General features: G+C 35.8%; 1 protein-coding gene across 4 annotated transcripts in view; it reads right to left on the bottom strand.

Annotated features, from left to right (window-relative positions):
- LOC121411438 (inositol 1,4,5-trisphosphate receptor-like) overlaps positions 1 to 21,559 on the bottom strand; it is a 121,004-nt gene that overhangs the window by 20,296 nt on the left and 79,149 nt on the right. For 2 of the 4 annotated variants that reach the window (XM_041604174.1, XM_041604176.1), the window contains 12 exons: positions 20,079 to 20,108; positions 14,290 to 14,391; positions 13,026 to 13,163; positions 12,450 to 12,575; positions 11,489 to 11,689; positions 10,611 to 10,862; positions 9,441 to 9,566; positions 8,364 to 8,492; positions 7,705 to 7,825; positions 6,771 to 6,946; positions 5,904 to 6,052; positions 5,374 to 5,485 (listed from right to left, as the gene is read on the bottom strand). In XM_041604174.1, coding sequence (XP_041460108.1) covers positions 5,374 to 5,485; positions 5,904 to 6,052; positions 6,771 to 6,946; positions 7,705 to 7,825; positions 8,364 to 8,492; positions 9,441 to 9,566; positions 10,611 to 10,862; positions 11,489 to 11,689; positions 12,450 to 12,575; positions 13,026 to 13,163; positions 14,290 to 14,391; positions 20,079 to 20,108 — 1,662 coding nt within the window. Of the gene's footprint in view, positions 1 to 1,161; positions 1,225 to 5,373; positions 5,486 to 5,903; positions 6,053 to 6,770; positions 6,947 to 7,704; positions 7,826 to 8,363; positions 8,493 to 9,440; positions 9,567 to 10,610; positions 10,863 to 11,488; positions 11,690 to 12,449; positions 12,576 to 13,025; positions 13,164 to 14,289; positions 14,392 to 20,078; positions 20,109 to 21,559 lie in introns of all 4 variants that reach the window. The other 2 variants (XM_041604173.1, XM_041604172.1) reach the window with 2 other exon arrangements.

Raw genomic sequence — 21,559 nt, 5'->3', positions numbered from 1 at the left:
ATATTATTTCCAAAAGCCTGGCAAATGCGGCTGAAAGGTTGAATTTGCCACATTTGAATGATTTGCAAACTGAAGCTGTAAGATCAGTTTTGAAAGGAGACAATGTTTTTTTTGTCAATCTTCCTGTGGGTTATGGCAAATCTGCCATTTTTCAAGCAATTCCTCTCTGCAAGGACTTCAAGCGCACGGCCACAGACACTGCTGCAAGTGCAACTTGCACACAAGTTCCATCGGCATCTCCTGGTGAAACTGTCCAGAGTTTGGAGGGATGGACTTCTTGCAGTCGCATTGCACTGTCCATCAAAGTGATCATTTCCCCTCATACATAATGCAAATATATGAGCCCTGTAAGCTAGCAACAGCCTTGGCGCGGTCCAGCCATCACCCCTGTTAACGCACTGTGCCCTATTCTATTTTCCATACCCTATTGGTTGGACAGGTAGCATGCAAGGACTTGTTCAAAGGCTAGACCAACATATGCCCACAAAAGAATACATGGTGTACCGTAAAACCATTACACGCAACTAAAAAAAAAACTGTCCTGATTGTCAAAATCTGATTATGTACATGTACAGTATGTACTTGTTATTACCACACAAACATTTTATATATCCTGGGCATTCTCAAAACAAAATAAAACTCATGCTATTGATACATGCAAAAGCAAGTCATTCATCTGATCAGTCTTTGGGTTACTTTTTAAACAACCTTAATTCATTTCATGATACACTCATAATATCAATAAAGACAAAGCGAACGTAATTGAAGACAGTAAAGACTAACATGCTAAAAATGGTCAAATGACATGCTAATGGATAGTTTTATATAAAATATCAGAATAAGATCACTGAATGAAACAAATTTCTCTTGACTTTAAGAAATTATTCTTTCTCACAGTCCTCATTCTTAATAGTGAAGAATATTTTGTTTAATGAGAATGTCCAACAAAACCCTCTTGTTTAGAAATGGATACATGAAAACTCAGAGTCCCACTTATAAATTTCAGCATAAATTGCCTGGATACCTATTTCAAGTTAGTCAATAGCATGCAAGACATTCTCATTCATAATAAATCAAAGTAGGATACAACTTTGCACTAAGGGATGAAATGCCTTGATACAATGCTACATTCATATCAATTTCATCATCCAAAGGTCAAACCTTCATTAGGAAATGTGCTCTCAAGTTGGGTGATATCAAGTGCCTATAATGGGAGGAGCCCATCTACAATGGAATAAATCAAAGTTTAAAGGTCAAAATCACAAGTGCCTATAATGGGAGCAATCCAAGGTCAAAGGTCAAACCTTCACTTTGAAATGTGCTCTCAAGTTGGGTGAGATCAAGTGCATTATTGGAGGAAGCCATCTACAATGGGATTAATCAAAGGTCAGAGGACAAACTGTGTCACTATATCAAGTGCTTAAAATGGGAGGAAGTCATCTACAATTGGATAAATCAAAGTTCAAAGGTCAAACCTTAATTTGTAAATGTGCTCACAAGTTGGGTGATATCAAGTGCCTATAAATGGGGGAAGCAATTTACAATAGGAAAGGTCAAAGGTAAAACTTTTATTTGGAAATGTGTTCTCAAGTTGGGTGATAACAAGTGCCTATAATGGGAGGAATCCAAGGTCAAAGGTCAAAACTATATTTAGAAATGTGCTCTCAAGATATGTGAGAACAACTGCCTATAATGGGGAAGCCATCTACAATATAGGAACAGTGCTCTTAACTTGGGCGATAACAAGTGCTTGTAATGGCAGGAATCCAAGGTCAAAGGTCAAAACCATTATTCAGAAATTTGCTTTTAAGTCAGAATCAAATGCCTATAAAATGAGGAAGCCATCTACAATAAAAGGTTAAAGGTCAATCCTTCTGTTTGGAAATGTGCTCTCAAGTCACAAAATATCTAGTCCCTATATCGGGAGGAAGCCGTAAAGAGTGGAATTAATCCAAATTAAAAAGGTCAATCCTTCACTTGGATATTGTGCTGCACAGGCTATGTGGCATATGCAGTATACCATACTTGATGTATACTACCTATTAAGCTAATTAGCCAATAAAAGGCCAAAGGCATAAAGTACCATAATTTCATTCTCCACGTTTGAAACAACTTTAGATATAAATTTAGATGAATATTGCATTTCAAAAAATCCACTGAGTTCTAAAATTTTAATATTTCATTTAAAAATTCCTTTTGACACTGTCCATCACTTTATATCTGCATTGTATCATCATTGTTATCAAAATTGTTCTTCAACAAAAAGTAAAACCAAAGTGTATTCAGATAGGGTTGGTGAATAATCAAAAGCAATTAATAAATGAACCAAAATACTACTTATACCTTGCAACACTTGTATTTGATACAAAAACAAACTGTTTTTCACTCCAAACTACAAGTTAAAAAAAATAGTTTAATTTGTAAGAGCTTAGATTATGTAATCCATTTCACATGATGGTGACCTAGCTCTTATGAAATTCATAAACCTTCACAAGAAATATGCAATTAAAAAGTTTGAGCTAAGATACGTATCAGTACAAGAATCTTGTTATCTGAATATCAGTTTTTACAGACAATAATAATGCATTTCCTCAAATGTGCTTTTCTGATCTTCAGCATGATCATTTAAAGCTGGTGCTACATGATTTTTCAGAACTTTATGTTTATGCAAATGTACCAGATCTAGATCTACCAAGATATGCTGACTATTAACTCTGATTGTAGGGACATTCTCATGAAATCAGTGTTTGAAGCAACCTCAGATAATAATAATAGTAATCTGCTTTTATTTAGCGCTTAATACATTGGAACAACGTGTCTAAGCGCTTTACAGATATATTATTACCCCCTCATCGGATTCAATCAGTTATTCCCGCACACAATATGTGCACATCCTCCACTCCCTGGGGAGTATTCCAGTCAGCTGCCGGTGAGGCGCACACAGTACTGGACAAGCTACAATGACTTTCACATCCTACCGGGTACCCATTTAGCACCTGGGTCAAGAGTGGCAAAGTGTAGATTAACGCCTTGCCAAAAGACGCAAGACCACAGTGGGATTCGAACACACGACCCTCTGTCCTCCACTTTGCTTTAAATAATTGCTTACTTTGTCATTTCAAACAAATGCTTCATGAAAACAATCTTGATTCTATTTTCAATTCGGTTTCTGTAGGTTAGGCTCCCTTCTTGCATCCAAGTCACCAAACACAAAGGTTAGAAACTAATTGTATGCTTGATTTTCATGATTAATTGTACATTGTAGTGAATGCAGTCAACCATAGAAACATGTTCTACGGTCATTGCTAAGCTTTGTGTTACGGGCCCCAAGTGTGCAATGACAACTACAAAGCAGAGAAGCAGTGGTAAGTGGTAACAAAGAATCTTTCCCTTTTGTCAAAGGGTAAACCCCTTCGATTGCCAATGCAGGCGTACATATACCAAAAAAAAAATGTGTGTTTTTTTAACGAAAAAACATAGATTTTTCTGTTAAAATAGTGAAGGTGCACAACTATATCAGTGTGTGTCATTATATATGTAATGTGAATTGCTTTGACTATGATCATTCAAAAAGTGAATTCATAATAAACTGCTCAGGCATGATGTATACGGGCACGCTATACTACGGTAACCATGGTTACATGACTATACACTACATTAGAACTCCCTATATCTCCATTCCTACCATACATACATCGGGCTGCGAACCACTACTACTTTTTCTCTTCTGCAATGAAAACAAAACAATGATAAAGAAGAATGCAGGAGAAATGTACATTACGCAAATATTTATGCACAAAGTAATTGACATCGCTAAAGCTAAAGCTAAAGCACGGACCAATCACAAGCCCTAGAACCTTGAGCATCATTATCTACCACAAAAAGAATAAATAAATACAAGCGTTGATGAGGATCGTAAGAAAAAAAATCACATCAAAGAAAAAGCAGAGGCTTACTTCTAAGACACTGACAGAGTACAAGACAATATAGAGCTTCATGCTGGCTTAGGAAACAAATGGACCAAATTAGATGGAAAAAATAGCCCCATGAATGAATGGCTAGCGTTTGGTTTTAAAGTACCATTCCCTGTACATCAACCATTTAATCTTACCCGGGACGCGTCTTCTTGTTGCTTTTTGGTCAAGTTGGGTGGCGGTTCGTCAAAGGTCTTTGCATGGTGGAATTTTGCGTATAAAAGTGAATGAGCAGTTTTTATAGACGCAGACAAAAAAAGATCATGTAACGAGACATAAGCATAAAGTGAAGGTTATAGAGAGTAGAGGTAGACACTCAAAAAAATAAAGACAGGTTGGTAATTGTGGGTTCACATACAGTGTGTACACACGTAGATGAATGTACCTGAGAACAAATACGAGAGAACTTAAGGAAGAAAAATATCTATTGACTATTAAACTCTGCAATGTAAATGTTATTTTAATTCTAATTCAAATTGATGCAAAGTTATGAATTATTTTCTTAGTTTAATAACTTAATACATGTACCTACAGCATCAAAGCTGTAAAACTGATTTTATGAAACTCATTTTTGTATCTAATGCACTATTCCCTTGACAAAAACTATTTGATTTTATGAGAAGAGGAGACAAAATACAGAAAATGTATAGTACTGCTTGATTTGGAACAATTTTATTCTCTACAATGCATACATTAAAAACTATAAGATAATTACAAGTAGAAGAATCATATGAATAATATCACCCATTTTCCTTATTCATCTCTTTCCCAATCTATCTCTATTTTGCCAATGATTGCATGACTGTATTTTGAAGTTCTGAATGACCACTATGTATACAGATAGAATGCACTTTCAAAGGAATTTTTACAATGAACTGTGATTGAATGGGTCAATTTTAACTATGGAAAGCTGGCAAAACCCCAAATAAATTATCTACAATGCATGTATATAATTTAATAGCAGAATAATCTTTCTACATTTGAAATTTATGTTGCTCAATAGCAGTTTTTTTTTTCAATTTGCACCCCTTCCTCCTGAAAGTAAATAAAGAGGTATGATGTAAGTTCTAAATATTGCTTGTAATCTTTTCAGTACAAATACTTTGATTTAATACTTGATTTTTTTTATATTTGATGAAAAGGAATGAGTAAAAATGTGGATATTGAACCAAAGGTCATGTGTCATCTTTAATATGAAGAAATACAAACCAAATGTATAAAGTAATATAGTCATCCTTTCTCAATCTTTGCATACTCCAAAGAAAAATTCGGATTCATATAACCTGCAAAAATGAGGATTTTTCCATTATTTGTATCTAATAGTACTTCCAGGAGAATTTTGCAGTTTCTTGCATATTAAAGATGCAACCTGACCCTATGAACTTTGACCCCTACTGACCTTTTCTCCATAGTTGATGTCAACGGTCATCATCTCTTTCAACGTTTGTAGTACCTTGATACAAAGCTTCTCTTCGTTTTCCTCTAACAACTTCTCAGTGTGCTTTATCAACCTGTCAGAGTGTAAGCCAACACAAACAATTTGATTTTTTATTTGTAGGTGTGATCCATCCATCCATCCATCCATCATCAATCCATCCATCCATCCATCCATCCATCTATCTATCTATCTATCTATCTATGTATCTATCTATCTATCTATGTATCTATCTATCTATGTATGTATCTATATATCTATCAATCTATCTATCTATCTGTCTGTCTATCTATCTGTCTGTCTGTCCATCTGTCTGTCTGTCCACCTGTCCGTCCATCCATCCATCCATCCATCCATCCATCTATCTATCTATCTTTTTATTTATTTATTAACCTATTTATTTGCATCATAAAACTGGGTAAACCCATTAATAATATTGTTTTCCAGGGGGCTCTGTATAGAATTTAACAAACTGCAATGGAATTTAAGCTTACTTGCTGATGAAGCCTCCGCTCTCGCATTTCTGTCTGGCTTCAGTACCCATTGGGAAGAGGAGCTCCGGCCTATGTAGCACATCTACAAGCACAGACAACTCGGCCTGGACTAGAGGTCTCAGCTGATCCTCTAGAATTGATACGATATCCTGGAAGAGAGTGTCAACATAAACAGTGATTGATTGATTTTATTTTATTTAGACATGGTTGAAAAGCCCCAACAGGACTGATTTTTCATTGGGAAAGTGTAAAACGATCAAAACTGAAACAGTATTACTGCACAGTTGTGCTATGGGAAAACATTTACCCTTGGATATGGTGAGTTAACCCAATGCTACTGGAACCTAATCATCTTTGTACAAAGCCTATGAGAATCACAGAATTCAGAAGTCAACAGGTTAACCAAGCTCTGAGACACTTTTCAGCTCCTGCCTTCCATCTTTTTTTCCTTTGAATATTCAAGTTCAGGCATAGGCTGAACACAGAGGGATTGGTGCAATTTCAACAATTTTAAGCAAGCAACAATACCAATGAAATAGAAAATGATGGGTTATAGGAAATATCCATGTCGGTATTTGCATAAATTTCAAAGAATAACACCAGATTAAAAGTGTTACCTAGTCATCCCTGGAAATTGCCATAATGACTGCTACCAAAATAAATATTGGACCATGCAACGCCTTCCCCATCAATTTCAAGATTTACCGCTCTGGATACCAGTGGTCTGCATAACGTTACGTTCATTAATTGCATGTAATTTCTTTAAAGTTTGTATTCTTTATGTGTTACAATCATATTGTACATGTACATTTGCTTACCATTTAAATGCAGAAATGAAAGAAAAAATAAACAAATAAATAAACTGACCTGTAAGCCTTCTATGATTGTTCTGTAGTCTCTGGAGATGGCCATCATGGAGTCTCTTCTGAGTCTTCCTTGGCTCAACCAATGACGCGTGTGTTTCATCAGGGTTTGAGATCGAGAGAACATGGTGTTCACCTGGCTGTCAAGGTCTACAGGAATCGCAATGCCTCGGTTCTTGGCTGTCAAATGAGGGAATTGATGATAATTATGATGATAACAATGGAGAGAAATAGGCATTTATATAGTGCCATCTATCTACAAATATTCTATTCCAAGGCTCGATGATATAATTATTATTACACCAGCTTTAGCTCGGGCTGCCTTTCAGCGCTCATGCATTCAAGGAATTAATCCTGCTGGGTACCCATTCACCTCACCTGGGTTGAGTGCAGCACAATGTGGATAAATTTCTTGCTGAAGGAAATTACGCCATGGCTGGGATGATGATGAATATGATGATGACAAAAATCAGTCCTTTCTAATAATATTTTAACCCCCGGACATTTAAATTACGCCATGGCTGGGATAATGATGATGATGAATATGATGATGACAAAGATAATAATAGTAATCATAATAATATTGATAATAATAATAATAATAAAAATAATAATGATCATCATCATCATATTAATAATCATATCATCGTATATATGTCATGTTTACCCAGAGTAACAAAAATCATCAAATGGTGATAAACAGTTGTGAATCATATTGCAACAGCAAAAGGCCTGTCATATTTCACGGCTACAATAGTTATCCCACACGTAAATGGTACCCAATTCAATAGGAATTTCAAGTTTTTGTTACAATAATAGCAACGTTACCATAGTTCATAACTCTTCATGAAACAGATCCATGGATTGCAATACATGCAGCATCTGACCTAGGCTTTTAAACATAAAGATGGGATGAAAGATGTATTGATGAAACATACCAATATCAGTGAGAGTCTTGATACAGTTTTCAACATGGAACTTCTGTTGCCCTGACAACCACTGACACAATGAGACACGGAAAGCACCTTGTAAAAGCCGCACGAACATGGGTTGGTGGGACTGAAGAAAAGAAAAATGATCACAGAGTCGTTCAACTAAATTAGAATATAATATTGTGGTATTCATTCAGAGGTGGTCACATACATATTACCTGAGCTTTCAAATCATATATTTGATTAGGGAATATTGAGTGAGAAATCATGGAGATCTTCTTCAATTACACAAAAGCCGATATGATATAATGAAAGTGATTTTATGTTTAGGAAATGGCCATTTCCTTCTCTCAAAACTTTCAATTTTGTTTCAAGCTTGACCTGAAATGGAAATTCTGTTTTGTCACAGAAAATAAACACAGCCAAAACATGAAATCCATTTTGAAAAGATAAATTCAATGAATTTCCCCATGAAAAGTAAGGAACCAAAATAGATTTTCAAGTTTGATTTACCAGAAAGCAGGAAATCACTGTCCCTACCAATATTACCACAGCTAACAACTTATCAAATACTTTGTTTTTAGGGATAAAGTGACTGAGAAATCCAGTTGATGTAGAAATCAAGGAGATTGATATAATTTCCCTTTAAGTATTGGCTAACTTACCTGTACAGCTGTGCTCTGATCAGCAAAGGGTGAGCTGAAGAATGTTGTAATGATGTTCATTACAGTCTCTGTAACATACTTCTCAAGCATGATATCTGTGTGTTTCCTGTCTGTTGTTGCAGTACATACCTGCAATCACAAAATGAATCAAGTTTCAAATAGTTACAGATTGGAATAATAATGAAAATTTGAATTATAATAATACTAATTAAAACATATATATAATAGAAATGATGATGACGGTGATGATGATGAAACTATTGCCACAATCTGGAAATGCAAATAAGCCTTACCACTACGGTGAATGGGGATTTCCCAGGGCTGTTTTATTGTTTTTTTTTGGGGCCCTGTTGAGCATTTCAGGGGCAAAATTGCCACAAGCTCCCGTGTAATTTTTCCTCTGGTAACACAATACCTTATATAAATGATGAGGATGATGATGATGATGATGATGGATGATGATGAGGATGATGATGCTGATGATGGATGATGATGATGGATGATGATGAGGATGATGACGATAATAATAATGATCAAGTTCTTGTATAGCGTATATATTACATTCCATTCAACATGCATGTATGTATGAGATTCCATAGGGATCATCTTGGCATTAGCCCAACAAGACAACACAACACTCCCCATCAAAGCTAAACTTAATCCATACTTGAACTCTCCTCTAATGAGCATGCCTTGGTGTTAAGATTCATAGTTACTAGTACTGTTTACGTGCTTGCGTATCCATGGTATGGTTGCAACTTGCTGTGGGTGCTCAAGCACATCATAAACCATCAAGTTGTCAGGTGGGGAGGGAGTATCTTAGTTTAGACATTATTACTTATATTCTGATTTATTTGTAATTTTTGTTCTGATATATTTGTAATATATGTTCCAATGTAGTTTACATTGGTCTTTTGAACTATTCTGTAATCTCATAAATATGTACCAAGGGTCTGAGGACCATTTTTGTGATTTTAACCAATTTTTGTGATTTTAACCAATGCATCGACAAATAAAATGATTTCAGTTGGTTTCTATTCCATTGAAAAATCAACGGCTTAGAAGTAACACACTTACCAGCGCCATATCGACTAAGAAGTTTTCAAAGAGATCCCACATGTGGTTGCTTGTATAGATTTCTTTCATCTCTACCTCAGTGTCCACGTAACAATGATTCAAGAAATTGATGTAAGCATTCTTGACCTGTACAGTACAAACAATAACACAGTGCATATCAAGTTAGGATATTAATAGTTGGTTGGTTTGATAAAGAATAAAGTTGCAATTCAACATATAAACAAAATATGATTGCAATGTTATTCTTTATATATTTTTCATACTGTGTCTCATCTCCTAGACTCCCAGACATAATGCCTATGACCCCATTCCAATTCTTCATCCTTGAACCTCCCCTCAGTCACTTCTTTCCATCCTCCTTCACTGCTATTTCCACCCTTTTTCATTGCTCCTTCTATCCTCTATCTCTACCCTCTCATCTTTCATTTGTCAATCTTTTTAAAATATCAATCACAACCCTGATATCATCTAATGGAATGAGTGACTCATTGTCCTCCCCATCCTCCCTCCATATATAATCTTCACCTTCATCTCATTTCTTCCTCCTCCCCACCCTCCTCTCCCTTCCCCTAAACTACTGCCACTCTCCATCTCCTACCTTCCTCTGGCACAGAGTCAAAATCAATCACCACCCTCGATATCATCCCGCAGAAGAGAATCACTGTCCTCCCCATCCTCCTCCATTCTTTCATATTCTCCTTCATGCAATCCAACTCCCATCCCCCTTTTTCCTTCTCAATTCCCATCCCATTACCCTATTGCTACCCTCAATCCCCACCTACATGTACCTCTTGCACGCAATCAAAATCAATCACCACCCTCGATATCATCCCGCAGAAGAGAATCACTGTCCTCCCCATCCTCCTCCATTCTTTCATATTCTCCTTCATCCAATCCAACTCCCATCCCCCTTTTTCCTTCTCAATTCCCATCCCATTACCCTATTGCTACCCTCAATCCCCACCTACATGTACCTCTTGCACACAGTCAATATACATCACCACCCTTACAATATCATCCATTGCAGGGAAATAATCATTACTCTCCCCATCTGCCTCCCTTCTTAATCTTCACTTCATCACATCCAGTCCCTTCCACCTCCCATCCTCCTTCCTCCCTACGCTCCTCTCCCCTTACCCCACCCTACGGCTACCCTCAATCTTAGTTTACCTCTGGCACACAGTCAATATCCGTCACCACCCTGACGATGTCATCAAGCGGAAGGAGGGAATGGCACTTGATCTCCGTGTAGACATTCTTGCCCTCTGTGCAGCATGCCAGGAGCTGTACCAGATGGATGTGGTACTGGGAGGGGCTGGAATCGTCGATTCGTTCCCTCTCCATCCTCATCATGTTGATGAAGGAATTGAAGGAGGCCTTGTCATTGTAGAACAGAAGGACGTCTTCACCGGCACTCACCAACTGTAGACAGAGGCAATGTCAAGATGTCATTTATGCAGGATTTGTAATCATGGATTTAGTCCCCACCTGTAACTACAGTTTTAGGATAGAATTTTTTTCAAACTAGACTTGGACCATATTATTAGTAATACTGGACCCCTCAAAAGAACAGCCTGTGGCTGAAGAGGGTCATCCAGCCCACGAGTGGAAAATAAATAAATGAAATAAATATAGAATTGAATTAACTTCCTACTCTCTGGACATTTTTTATAATTGCAGAATGACAAATGTATATTCTTTGCATCTCAAACTCTGCCCTAAATGCAAACAGCAAAAAAAAAACATGGTCTAAACATCACCAGAAACAGTAAAATATCAATTCAATTCAAGTAAACATTTATTTCATTCATTCTGATATTTTTTTTCAGACAGTCATACAAATCAATTATAGTACAAATTAAACATTATGAAAACAGTAATTGAAATATTTGTATCGAAGGAGGGTTAAATTACAGAGAGAAGAGGCTTGTGATGGAATACGCCTGAATGTGACATTTAATTAAACAGCAATGAACACAAGAATACCATCACAGGGAATAGGAAAGATCGTATTAAGGACCGAATGACAATTCAGAATGCTCTCTTACTTCAGACATAACCATATCCTGCGTTTTCCTGATGTACTGTCCGTCGGCCTTGACGATGGTCTGCAGGAACTTGAGGTACTGGACGTGACGGCCTTGGGTGGCTATGTGATGGACAAAGCTCTGGACGACCTTCTCCGATACCTCACTGCACAGCTGGACGTTGTCCATGTAAATATGCCTCATGGTCTCAGCTTCCAGCAGCTATTTATCAAAACATAGAGATGGAAAAAATAGCAAAACAAATAATTTATGATTATTAGTAAATATTTTGCTTGCAATTTGGCTTGATCATGTAAAATGCTCATCTGAGTATTACATGTATTTTGCCAATACCAGGTTCCGACACTCACGATTCCCGCCTTGATTGAGACCGTCGTCTAAATCGTGGAGTAATCGTAATGATCGTGTCAAGATATACTTCAGACCTTGAGGTCAGTCGTGGCAATCGTTTTTATTGTAGAAAATATTTTGGGCAGTTCAAAAATTAATCATGAAAGGTCAAATCGTATGAAAGAGGCATTAGCCAAAAAAAATTCTTTAGTCAATGAGTGCTTTGAATTGAATACCAGCCCAATGGCATAAAGACTATTCAAGTCAGTAAAGATAAATGGGTCTCTACCATTAGAATGCTTTGCGGGGAAAGGCTTTGTTGAGTTTATGTTCCAATGAGAGACAATGTTTAAGGAACAAACATGGAATGTTACAGACTGAAGGTGTGAAATTGTAGACACTTTATCTCTTACAATTAATGCCTATTAACTTTTTGCTGGTATCAAGTACATCCTACAAAAGAAGAGCAAACAGATTTTCTATTATTTCTTTAAAATTAGAGTAAATCATTTATAGACTTTCATTTACCTCATCATAAAATTAAGTTTTTCATATTTGATTTGATACCTAATATGATATGACTTGTTCATGCATAGCTGAGCAAGAATGTGAAATTATATATAATTCTTACCCCAGGATTGAGGAAGAGATGAATGTGTTTGTGAAGCAGGAGCTGATTGGATGGATTTCCCCAGCAAAAGTTCTGCAGGAATGCATGGGCCAATCGCAACAGCTCTAACATCCTAGTATCAGCTGCCTGTTGACATAGATATAGAGAAAAACGGATTGTTGGTAATTTTGTGACATCCATGGGATCCATGGTAGTATCATACACCAAATTATATGAGCCTAGGTTAAGTTAAACTTAAGTTATCACGTTTAAAAAAGAAAAGTTAACGGACACCAGGCAAGATACCATAATACATCCTGATGGACGGGCATAAAAAACAGATATCTTATTTAATGATATTACCATGTGAGATAGCATTTATCTACCCAAAGTAATCACTTTTTCCAGTCATCAACCATAAAAAAATAAGAAGTAACATTTTTTAGAGGAACTGAATGTTTAGGGAGAGAGAATTTGAGAATGTTATTCCTTATATCATAAATATTAACAAATGTCATTCTAATTTTACATGCACTACAATTCTCATGATTTTTAGCAAATAAGTTATGTAATTTTCAGAAAAAAATGTGATGTTACCTTATCATATGGTATCTGTAAGAGTTCCAGAACCACTGCATGGGCACCCATGTTCCTCAGCAATCTCTGTTCATGCTTGTTGTTCTTCCGCACTCCACCACTCTCATTTATACACAAGGCACTCAGGCGACATAGTATCTACATTCATAACAATGATCAAGATGTGCGGGTAAGTACAATGAAGACCAAACAAGTCTCAAAAACCAAGATAGATATATCATGGTCTAGTGGTTAACGCTCTCGTCTTTCAATCTGAGGGACGTGGGTTTGATTCTCAGCCATGGCGTGTAATAAGCAAGAAATTGACCCACATTGTGCTGCATTCAACCCAGGTGAGGTACATGTAAACGGGTACCAGCAGGAAGTAATTAATCAAAAAGCTGTGAGCACTGGAATCGGTACACTTGCTTAGCCAGGGTGATATAGGAGTGCCTTGAGCACCTAACAAGGTGGATATGTGCACTATGTAAATCCTATTTTATCTATTTATTTTATTTTTTTTATAAGTTTTTGCAATAATTTTTTTTTTATAAAAAGACAACCATAGATATACATTTATTAGGGAAAGTGGTACTTTAGAAGGTTCAACGGCCATCAACATGTGGTTATCAAACACCAGAAACTTAAAGTGTACAAATGCTATTATTAGCTTGCAAGAATCTTTTCCTTTCTCAAAGCAAAAAATATAAAGTTGCAGCAAACAATTTCATTACAAAGGCTTTGAAATCAAGGCCACTTGTTACCAAATAATGGTTAATCTAGATCGGGGGGGGGGGGGGGGGCGCTTCATCAACATTTTTGTCCAGCAAGTTCTCAGGTCTGACAACTTTCCTTGATTATGATTGGCTGAGAGGCACTGTAACCATAGTAACTGTCGGATAAAACAGTACTTGTCGGATAAAATGTCTGACAAGACATTTCATGAAACGCTCCCCTGGTTTATTAACATACAACTAACTCTGTGAACTCATTTAAATCTGAAACACATCAACGATGACTGACACAGAATTAAAGCACATGCTGGACTGTAATTTCATTGCTTAAAAAATAGAACTAGTTGAAATGCCATGCTTATTTTGTCAATTTCTCAGCAATAACAGTTTTATATCATTATCATTTGACACATACAGTACTTTTCATTTATATTTGGAAAACTTGGGTGGTCAATTTATTGAAAACAGTTTGAACTCATTTATTACAATGTCACTCTATAGTACAACTGGCATTGATCTTTGATTATTTGTCCTTTACATGTATTTCTCACCTGTTGGATTGTCTTGTAGTTACGGGCACTTGTTGGGTCAACCAAAGGGCCAAGGTCAAGGTCAATTGATGACCCTTCTCCGGCACTGCTTGCCTGTGTCATCTAAAGATACAAAATGTGGGGAAATTAAATAAATTCTGTTCCATCCTCACAATTATCCATCAAGTTATCAAATCAATAGTTTCTGTACAACTTTAGTAAGACCTCTACATAAAGACCACCCAAGGGAACAAGAAAGGTGGCCTCTATTGTCATGTTACTTTGATACTTGTTTCAATGTGGAAACTATTCATAGGAAACCAAATGTGTGGTCTTTAGAGGTAGGTGATCCTTCTATGCAAGTGGACCCTGAGATGGTTTTACTGTCAATGAAAAAGAACAAAATATCCTATCAATGTAATCTACATCAATACCTTTTCATAACCATAACCACTAGTAATAATTTTCAGTACACAGGCATTCTCAAAATTGAATGTTGTCGACAATGCCTGAATACAAAACACCAGTGATGTGTATAGCTGGCTTACTCTTAACATCATTAGTAAACATATTCTCGCCTCAAACTTTCTGGTAGTTTGTGTATCTTTCAAGTTAAAATGTATTCAGCTTTCATTGGAGACAAAGAAAATCAAATTCATATTTTGTTTGTAAATGTTAAAAAAACAATTTATAATAAATGTTGGAGACAGTAAAAAATGATTGCTTTATTTATCCAGTTCATATCTGTGTAATTGGTAATAAGTTGCCTAGACAGGTGACAATCAAAGATTATTTGGGCGCATTTCATGAAAATTGGGAAATGTATTTCTTTGACAACTGATACAGAGTACAAGAACTAGATTTTATTGAAATTATCAAGAATATTGATTCAGTGATTGAATGCTAGAATAAGTAAAATTAAAACAACATTATTACATGTACATGTGAATTTTACTGATAGATCATGAGTTTAAAAAACATGAAAGATTTGTTTTTTGATATTATTTCATTTCAAGCTCCCCCACAAAAATACACAAGAAGAATATTTGCAGCACAATATATTCTTATTCATGAGAGCTATGACAGAAAATACATAATTGCATATTCCTCTGTATCAAAAGCAGTCATCTGCAATAACAAATAATCATCTTATCATGGTTTTTAATCTCTACTCTTTGGATGATAAATAAACATATCAGAACAAATCCTCATTGCACATTTCATCTCTTAATTGAGTCTCGAGAGAATAATGGACCATTGTTTATACTCTGGAGGCTTTTAAAATGCTCCGAAAGATAATTCTTTCTAATCTTTTATCTAATCAGAGAATAACAAGTCAATAATTAATGTAATCGTAACACTGCAAATATGTTCAAAGCTGTATAAAATAAATATAAAACTTACTTCTGAAAAGGATAATGAAGTAACCATCATATAAAAGTTTCCCCCTCTCAATAATAATAATAATTTACATCAGAAAGCCTTCGTGCAAAATAGAGCAATATCATAATTGCATCATGAACATGCAACTGAAAACATGACATATCTGAAAATGAGTGGAAAGAAGTTGAATGGTGATCTTATTTAAACTTGGCTAAACCCACTTGAATAAGCTTTTTTATCAAGTGAAATAAGTTTTTATGGTGACCGCTTGTGAATGAAGTGTATGGAATGATGATGCTGTGAACATATTTTGTCTTTAATCAGCTGGAGACTGAACCTGCATACACGGCTTTAATCTATGTAAAACATGTGTTATATCAAAATCGATCAGTTTTACTTAGGTTTAAACATGATGATTTGGGCTTTCTTCAGTGAAAGCTGCATGTAAAGACAACCCAAAGGAGACAAGAAATGTGGTCTTCATGAGCAAGAGGATTCTATGGACAGATTCCTTAATACATATTTCAATGTGGAAAAATATTCGAAGAGAAAAAAATTAGTATCCTCATAGACAATTGGTCCTTCTATACCAGTGGTAGCAAAAGCAGGCCTAACTGTAGGTGTGTGCTGTTTGTTGGTTTGTTACATCAATTAGGCGTTCTCACTGCAAATTGCACTGCATGACGGTGATGCATTTTTCCTATGGGGCTTTGTACATGGTGAGAGGATGGTAAAATCCAAATAGGTCTACAACCATTTTGTCTACTGCCTGTTGCTCCAATTACAGATGGTCTAAACCCATTTTTTGCACAGCCAGATTGTGTAATAACCTTTTAATCTTAGTGCCACAGAGTCTATTTACCATTTCATAAAATTCTTTCTCAGGCTATTCCCATTTTGCCTATTGTACAACGCCTACTTAGCTTGTTGTACGGGATCAAATGGGAGGCTGAATGTCACACATTCGTACCGTTGCACACAAGACGTACCATCCAAAATGTACCATTGCATGGCTTTAGGAGGTGACGTCACAATGCGATTTCATTGAGTAAAATGCGCGTACATCCCGCTGTCTAAATGCGCAATGCTGTCCAAGATCATGTGCGCTTGTGGGATTTTGCTTTTCGCTTTCAATATTTTTGCTCCCCTTTTCATAGATTACTGGAGGGGGAAACTCATGTTTTTTTTCATATTTTCGCTAGATTCCGAGGCGTTGTACAACACAAATAGTGAATATTCTTATTCGTGCAATGGTGCGAGATTTCGCATTCGGTGAAAGAAAGAAACGCTCTATTCAACTCGGCTAACGCCTCATTGAATAGAGCATCTTTCTTTCACCTCATGCAAAATCTCGCACCATCGCACTCATGCCTATTCGCTATTTGTATAATATCTACTTGGTCTAACACTATATATGGTTACATGAAGTGTTTTATGAACCAAATTTTGATTTGATAATGTAAAAGAAGTGGGAATTAGACCAAGTGAGCATTAGACAAATACATTATTGAACCACGTACATGTAGTAATTAGACCCATGTGTCGTGTAGACCAAACACCAATTAGACCAACTGATAGTAGATCAAATGGATTTAGCCCATGTGGTATTAGACTGTCTTAGAAGTAGACCAACTGCCTGTAGACCAATTGAATATAAACCTAAGCAGGGTCCCCTAACACAAAGGATAGCGATTAATTGTTGCCTGATTTTTTACAACGATTGTACATTGTAGTCAATGGAATAAATCGTCTAAAATTGATCTACGATCGTTGCTAAGCTTTGTGTTACAGGCCCCAGATGCAATTTAAAGGAGAATGAAACCTTTGGACCAAGATAGCTTGTGTGAAAACAGAAAAATCAAAGAAACAGATCAACGAAAGTTTGAGAAAAATCGGACAAATAATGAGAAAGTTATGAGCTTTTGAATATTGCGATCACTAATGCTATGGAGATCCTCACATTGGCAATGCGACAAAGATGTGTGATGTCACTCTTAAACAACTCTCCCCATTACTTTAGTATATATTTCACTTAAATTGCCTCTTTTATTACATCTATCAGTAGAACATGTATTCTTTCTATAGGAGGGCATGTAATACAGATTTTTAAAGAATACATCATGGATAAAGAGTTTGTATCACCATATGAAAAAGCAAAAAGAGACATTTTGAGGGTATTTTATAGTCCACCAAAGGGAAAGTTGTTCATCAGTGACATCACACATCCTTGCCGTGTTGCCAATGGGAGGATCTCCATAGCATTAGAGATTGCAATATTCAAATGCTCATAACTTTCTCATTATTTGTCCGATTTTTTCAAACTTTCTTTGTTCTTATTCTTTGATTTTTCTGTTTCGACACAAGCCTACTTGTTCCAAAGGTTTCATTCCCCTTTAACAGCTCATAATGATGTTTCTTGCTGCAAGAGTGCAAACAATTACATATGTAGGCTAATGTCTGTTTGCAAAATATGAAAATTATTTAATCCCAGGGTCCCGTAACACAAAGGTTAGCGATTGATTGTACGCTTGATGTTCATGACTGATTGTACATTGTAGTCAATGGAATCATTCGTAGAAAAATGTACTACAATCATTACTAAGCTTTGTGCTACGGGCCCCAGAGGCATTTTATCAGCTCACAACGATGTTTCTTGTTGCAAGAGTGCAAACAATTAATATGTAATGCCTGTTTGCAAAATACTAAAAATCATTTAAATCTCAGATCATTATACTGAATTAGAATGAATCTGCAGAATGCATCTAGTGGTTCCTTAAAACAAGCTGTTGATGAGCTGTTGAGAATAACTGGAGTGAATGAAAGAATGAATTTCTGTATAGCAAGCATTGATAGCAGAGTAACCAAATATTCAATTCTACCAGCAGATATCCACACATGCCCTTAATATGGTGTAAATAGTGCAGGATGAATGATCAAGTTTCATTAGAAATTTTTAAAACATTTGGCTTACACTTTGATATATCTTTCAATCTTGATAATAATTTTTGGCGGGGGAGGGGGTGTACAAATACAAAGAAACCCCTCAAAAAAGTTTGAAAATCTGAGTTTGGCCATTAATTTCTCCCAACTGTCAACTTTACACAATGCATATTTGACATCATTCAAAAGATCATTTAATTATCTTTAAAATGATACCATGCTTGTTATGATCATGCCATCATGAAAGGAGCAGGATTCAAAAGTGTTGGATGGGGTCTGAATTGAAAAGCTGCAAAACAAGCAAAAAAAGTTTGAAAATCTGAGTTTGGCCAGTAAGTTCTCCAAACTCTACACAATGCATATTTGATATCATTCAACAGATCATTAAATTCACTTTAAAATGATACCATGTTTGTTATGATCATGCCATCACAAAAAGAGCAGGAATCAAAAGTGGTCTGAATTGAAAAGCTGCAAAACAAGCAGAAATAGTCATGAAGGGTCAACACAAAATATGATTCTTTTGTCTGTGTCAATTGTGGTTTATGTAGTGATGGTTCTGTGAGATGACATGGTTTGAGTCGTGGTTTGAAATACCCATGCAGGTTTGTTTGTTTCTTATGTGTTTGCTTGTGCAGAGGTGTGTTTGATTGCATGTTAATGTTGATGTTAAGGTGCATGAAAACAAGTAAAAGAAACTGCTGAGAAACCACGGAAAAAAGAACAGTGACTTTCAATATTGTGTCATTTTGCAATTTTTGAATTTTGACCTTGCCCCATACTTCAAGGCACTGCACCTCCATGTGAACCATTATCATATCATGTAGGGTATCATTTTAAAGAAAATTAAATGGTCTATTCATTAATATTAATTACACATGGATATTAACTAAAACCAAGGAGGGATTATCGATCAAAGTCAAAAGAAACCGCTGAGAAACTCACTCATCTCCACGGAAAAAAGAACAGTGGCTTTCAAAATTGTGTCATTTTGCAACTTTTGAATTTTGACCTTGCCCCACATTTCAAGGCACTGCACCTCCATGTGAACCATAATCATATCATGTAGGGTATCATTTTAAAAAGGATTAAATTAGTTATTCATTGATATTAATCACACATTGATATTTACTAAAACCGAGGAGAGATCATCGATCAAAGTCAGATTTCCAAACTTTTTTTGAGGAGTTTATATGACTAAATTTTTTTTTTTCCAAGGAAAAGGGGGAAAGGGAAGAAAAAATTATGAGAATAAAAAAAATCAGGTAATAAGTTGCAAAAGTCAAAATGATTTATTTGAATGAGGAAAGAGTGAAAAGTGAAGAGGTGATGAAAAAAAACTCTCACTGAATTCTGCTCATAAGAGTCAAGCATAGAAACACTTTCATTAAAGGTGTCATGCTGTGTGTGTCGATGATATATGCTGAGGAACAAGGGGCAAACAGAATTTGTGAGAAATCATGTAAAGGAGACATGTCTCAACTCACCGGCCGATAAACAAACATAGCATCTGTTCTCTTTATATATAAAGTGATATAAACATGAAAGCAATGATGTTCAAAGAAACAAAAAATACAGACCAGGTTATGATACATCAGACCATATGAGAAGTTTAAACCCTTCTTTTGTTATCAAGGTCATTTGGATATTATATTTTCATATAGTCAGACTAGAATCTAATATACAGTGCACAATAAATGAAACCAAGAATTATTGACAATTAATTATGAATTAATCACATATGATAGACAAAGAAAGAATTATTGTAAAGCTCATTTGGTGTATAACTTAAAAATATATTTATTCAGGCATGATTAAGCCAAACCAAATTTGAAAACGGACACCAAAAATTAAAAATTCACTTGGTAGACAATATCTGAATTTCCACAACAAAAGTTGAATATCCGCTCTTTAACTTCAAAGGCCTTTTGTCTATATTTGTGATTAAAGGCCTGGTCACACCGCCCGAGTGTTGTTGGAGCGGTCGTGGAGCGGAGAGAAAAAAATCATCACCGCTCGCTACCGTTCACCATTTTCGATTTCAATTGTTCTTTTTTTGTTTTCGATTTTTTTTCTCGATTTTTTCTCCCAATGTTGTCAGCGAAATTCGACTCTCTTTCCCTTCCGCTCCACGACCGCTCCATCAACGCTCGGGCGGTGTGACCAGGCCTTAAGCTATGATAAAGAATCAATAATTCTTGGCTTCATTTCTGCTGGAATAAAGTGATTAACAAGTATTCATATGTTTGGTAAAACATGTACATATAGGTGCATGTTTGGCAGTTGGTATGAGTTGGTATCACAACAGACTATTGGTATATATTGAATAAATTATATGATAAAATGAAGCATGGTAGAGAGAATAATTTGAGCAAGGACTATAATTATGACAAATAACTGATAAAGCTATTTGAAGAATGTATTTGCAAATGAACATCATCAAACCTATAATTGATTTTCTTCCCTAGAAATCCATCAATGATATTGGGATAAAAAAGAAAAAAAAGAAGACATAATATGGATGCCCCTAGGTCTCCTTAAAAACAGTCTGACCCTTGGTGGGGGTTCAAGGTGGCAAATCTCTCTTGTTCAAAGCTAGAATTAAAAAAAAAATAAGCCCCCATCACACTTATTCAGAATCAGCAGCAATCAAGAAGCTGGAACAAAAAAATATCGTAAAAATCTAGAAAGTTTTGGGAGGAACTTATGAATTCACCAAACTGGAGATGAAATTCAATAAACTGACCAGGTGAATCATCATACACTAGTCAAAAATGAACTGCAATGGAGTCAGATTGATAATTCGTGCTACATTCTTGGACATTCTAAATATTCTGACTGCATTCTGAGTGCATTCAAAATATATTTGTCATTTCTTTTGGGCGTCGTGAAGGTTTTGGTCATGTTCAAAACATTTGAGGGGTATTTTTGAACGGTGTTCGAATTAGATTTAAATGACCAACTGGTG

The sequence above is a fragment of the Lytechinus variegatus genome, chromosome 3 (assembly GCF_018143015.1).
Source record: "Lytechinus variegatus isolate NC3 chromosome 3, Lvar_3.0, whole genome shotgun sequence".
Lineage (NCBI taxonomy): Eukaryota > Metazoa > Echinodermata > Echinoidea > Temnopleuroida > Toxopneustidae > Lytechinus > Lytechinus variegatus.
Note: the sequence above shows the minus strand (reverse complement) of the source record. Positions and strands in the feature narration are given on the sequence as shown.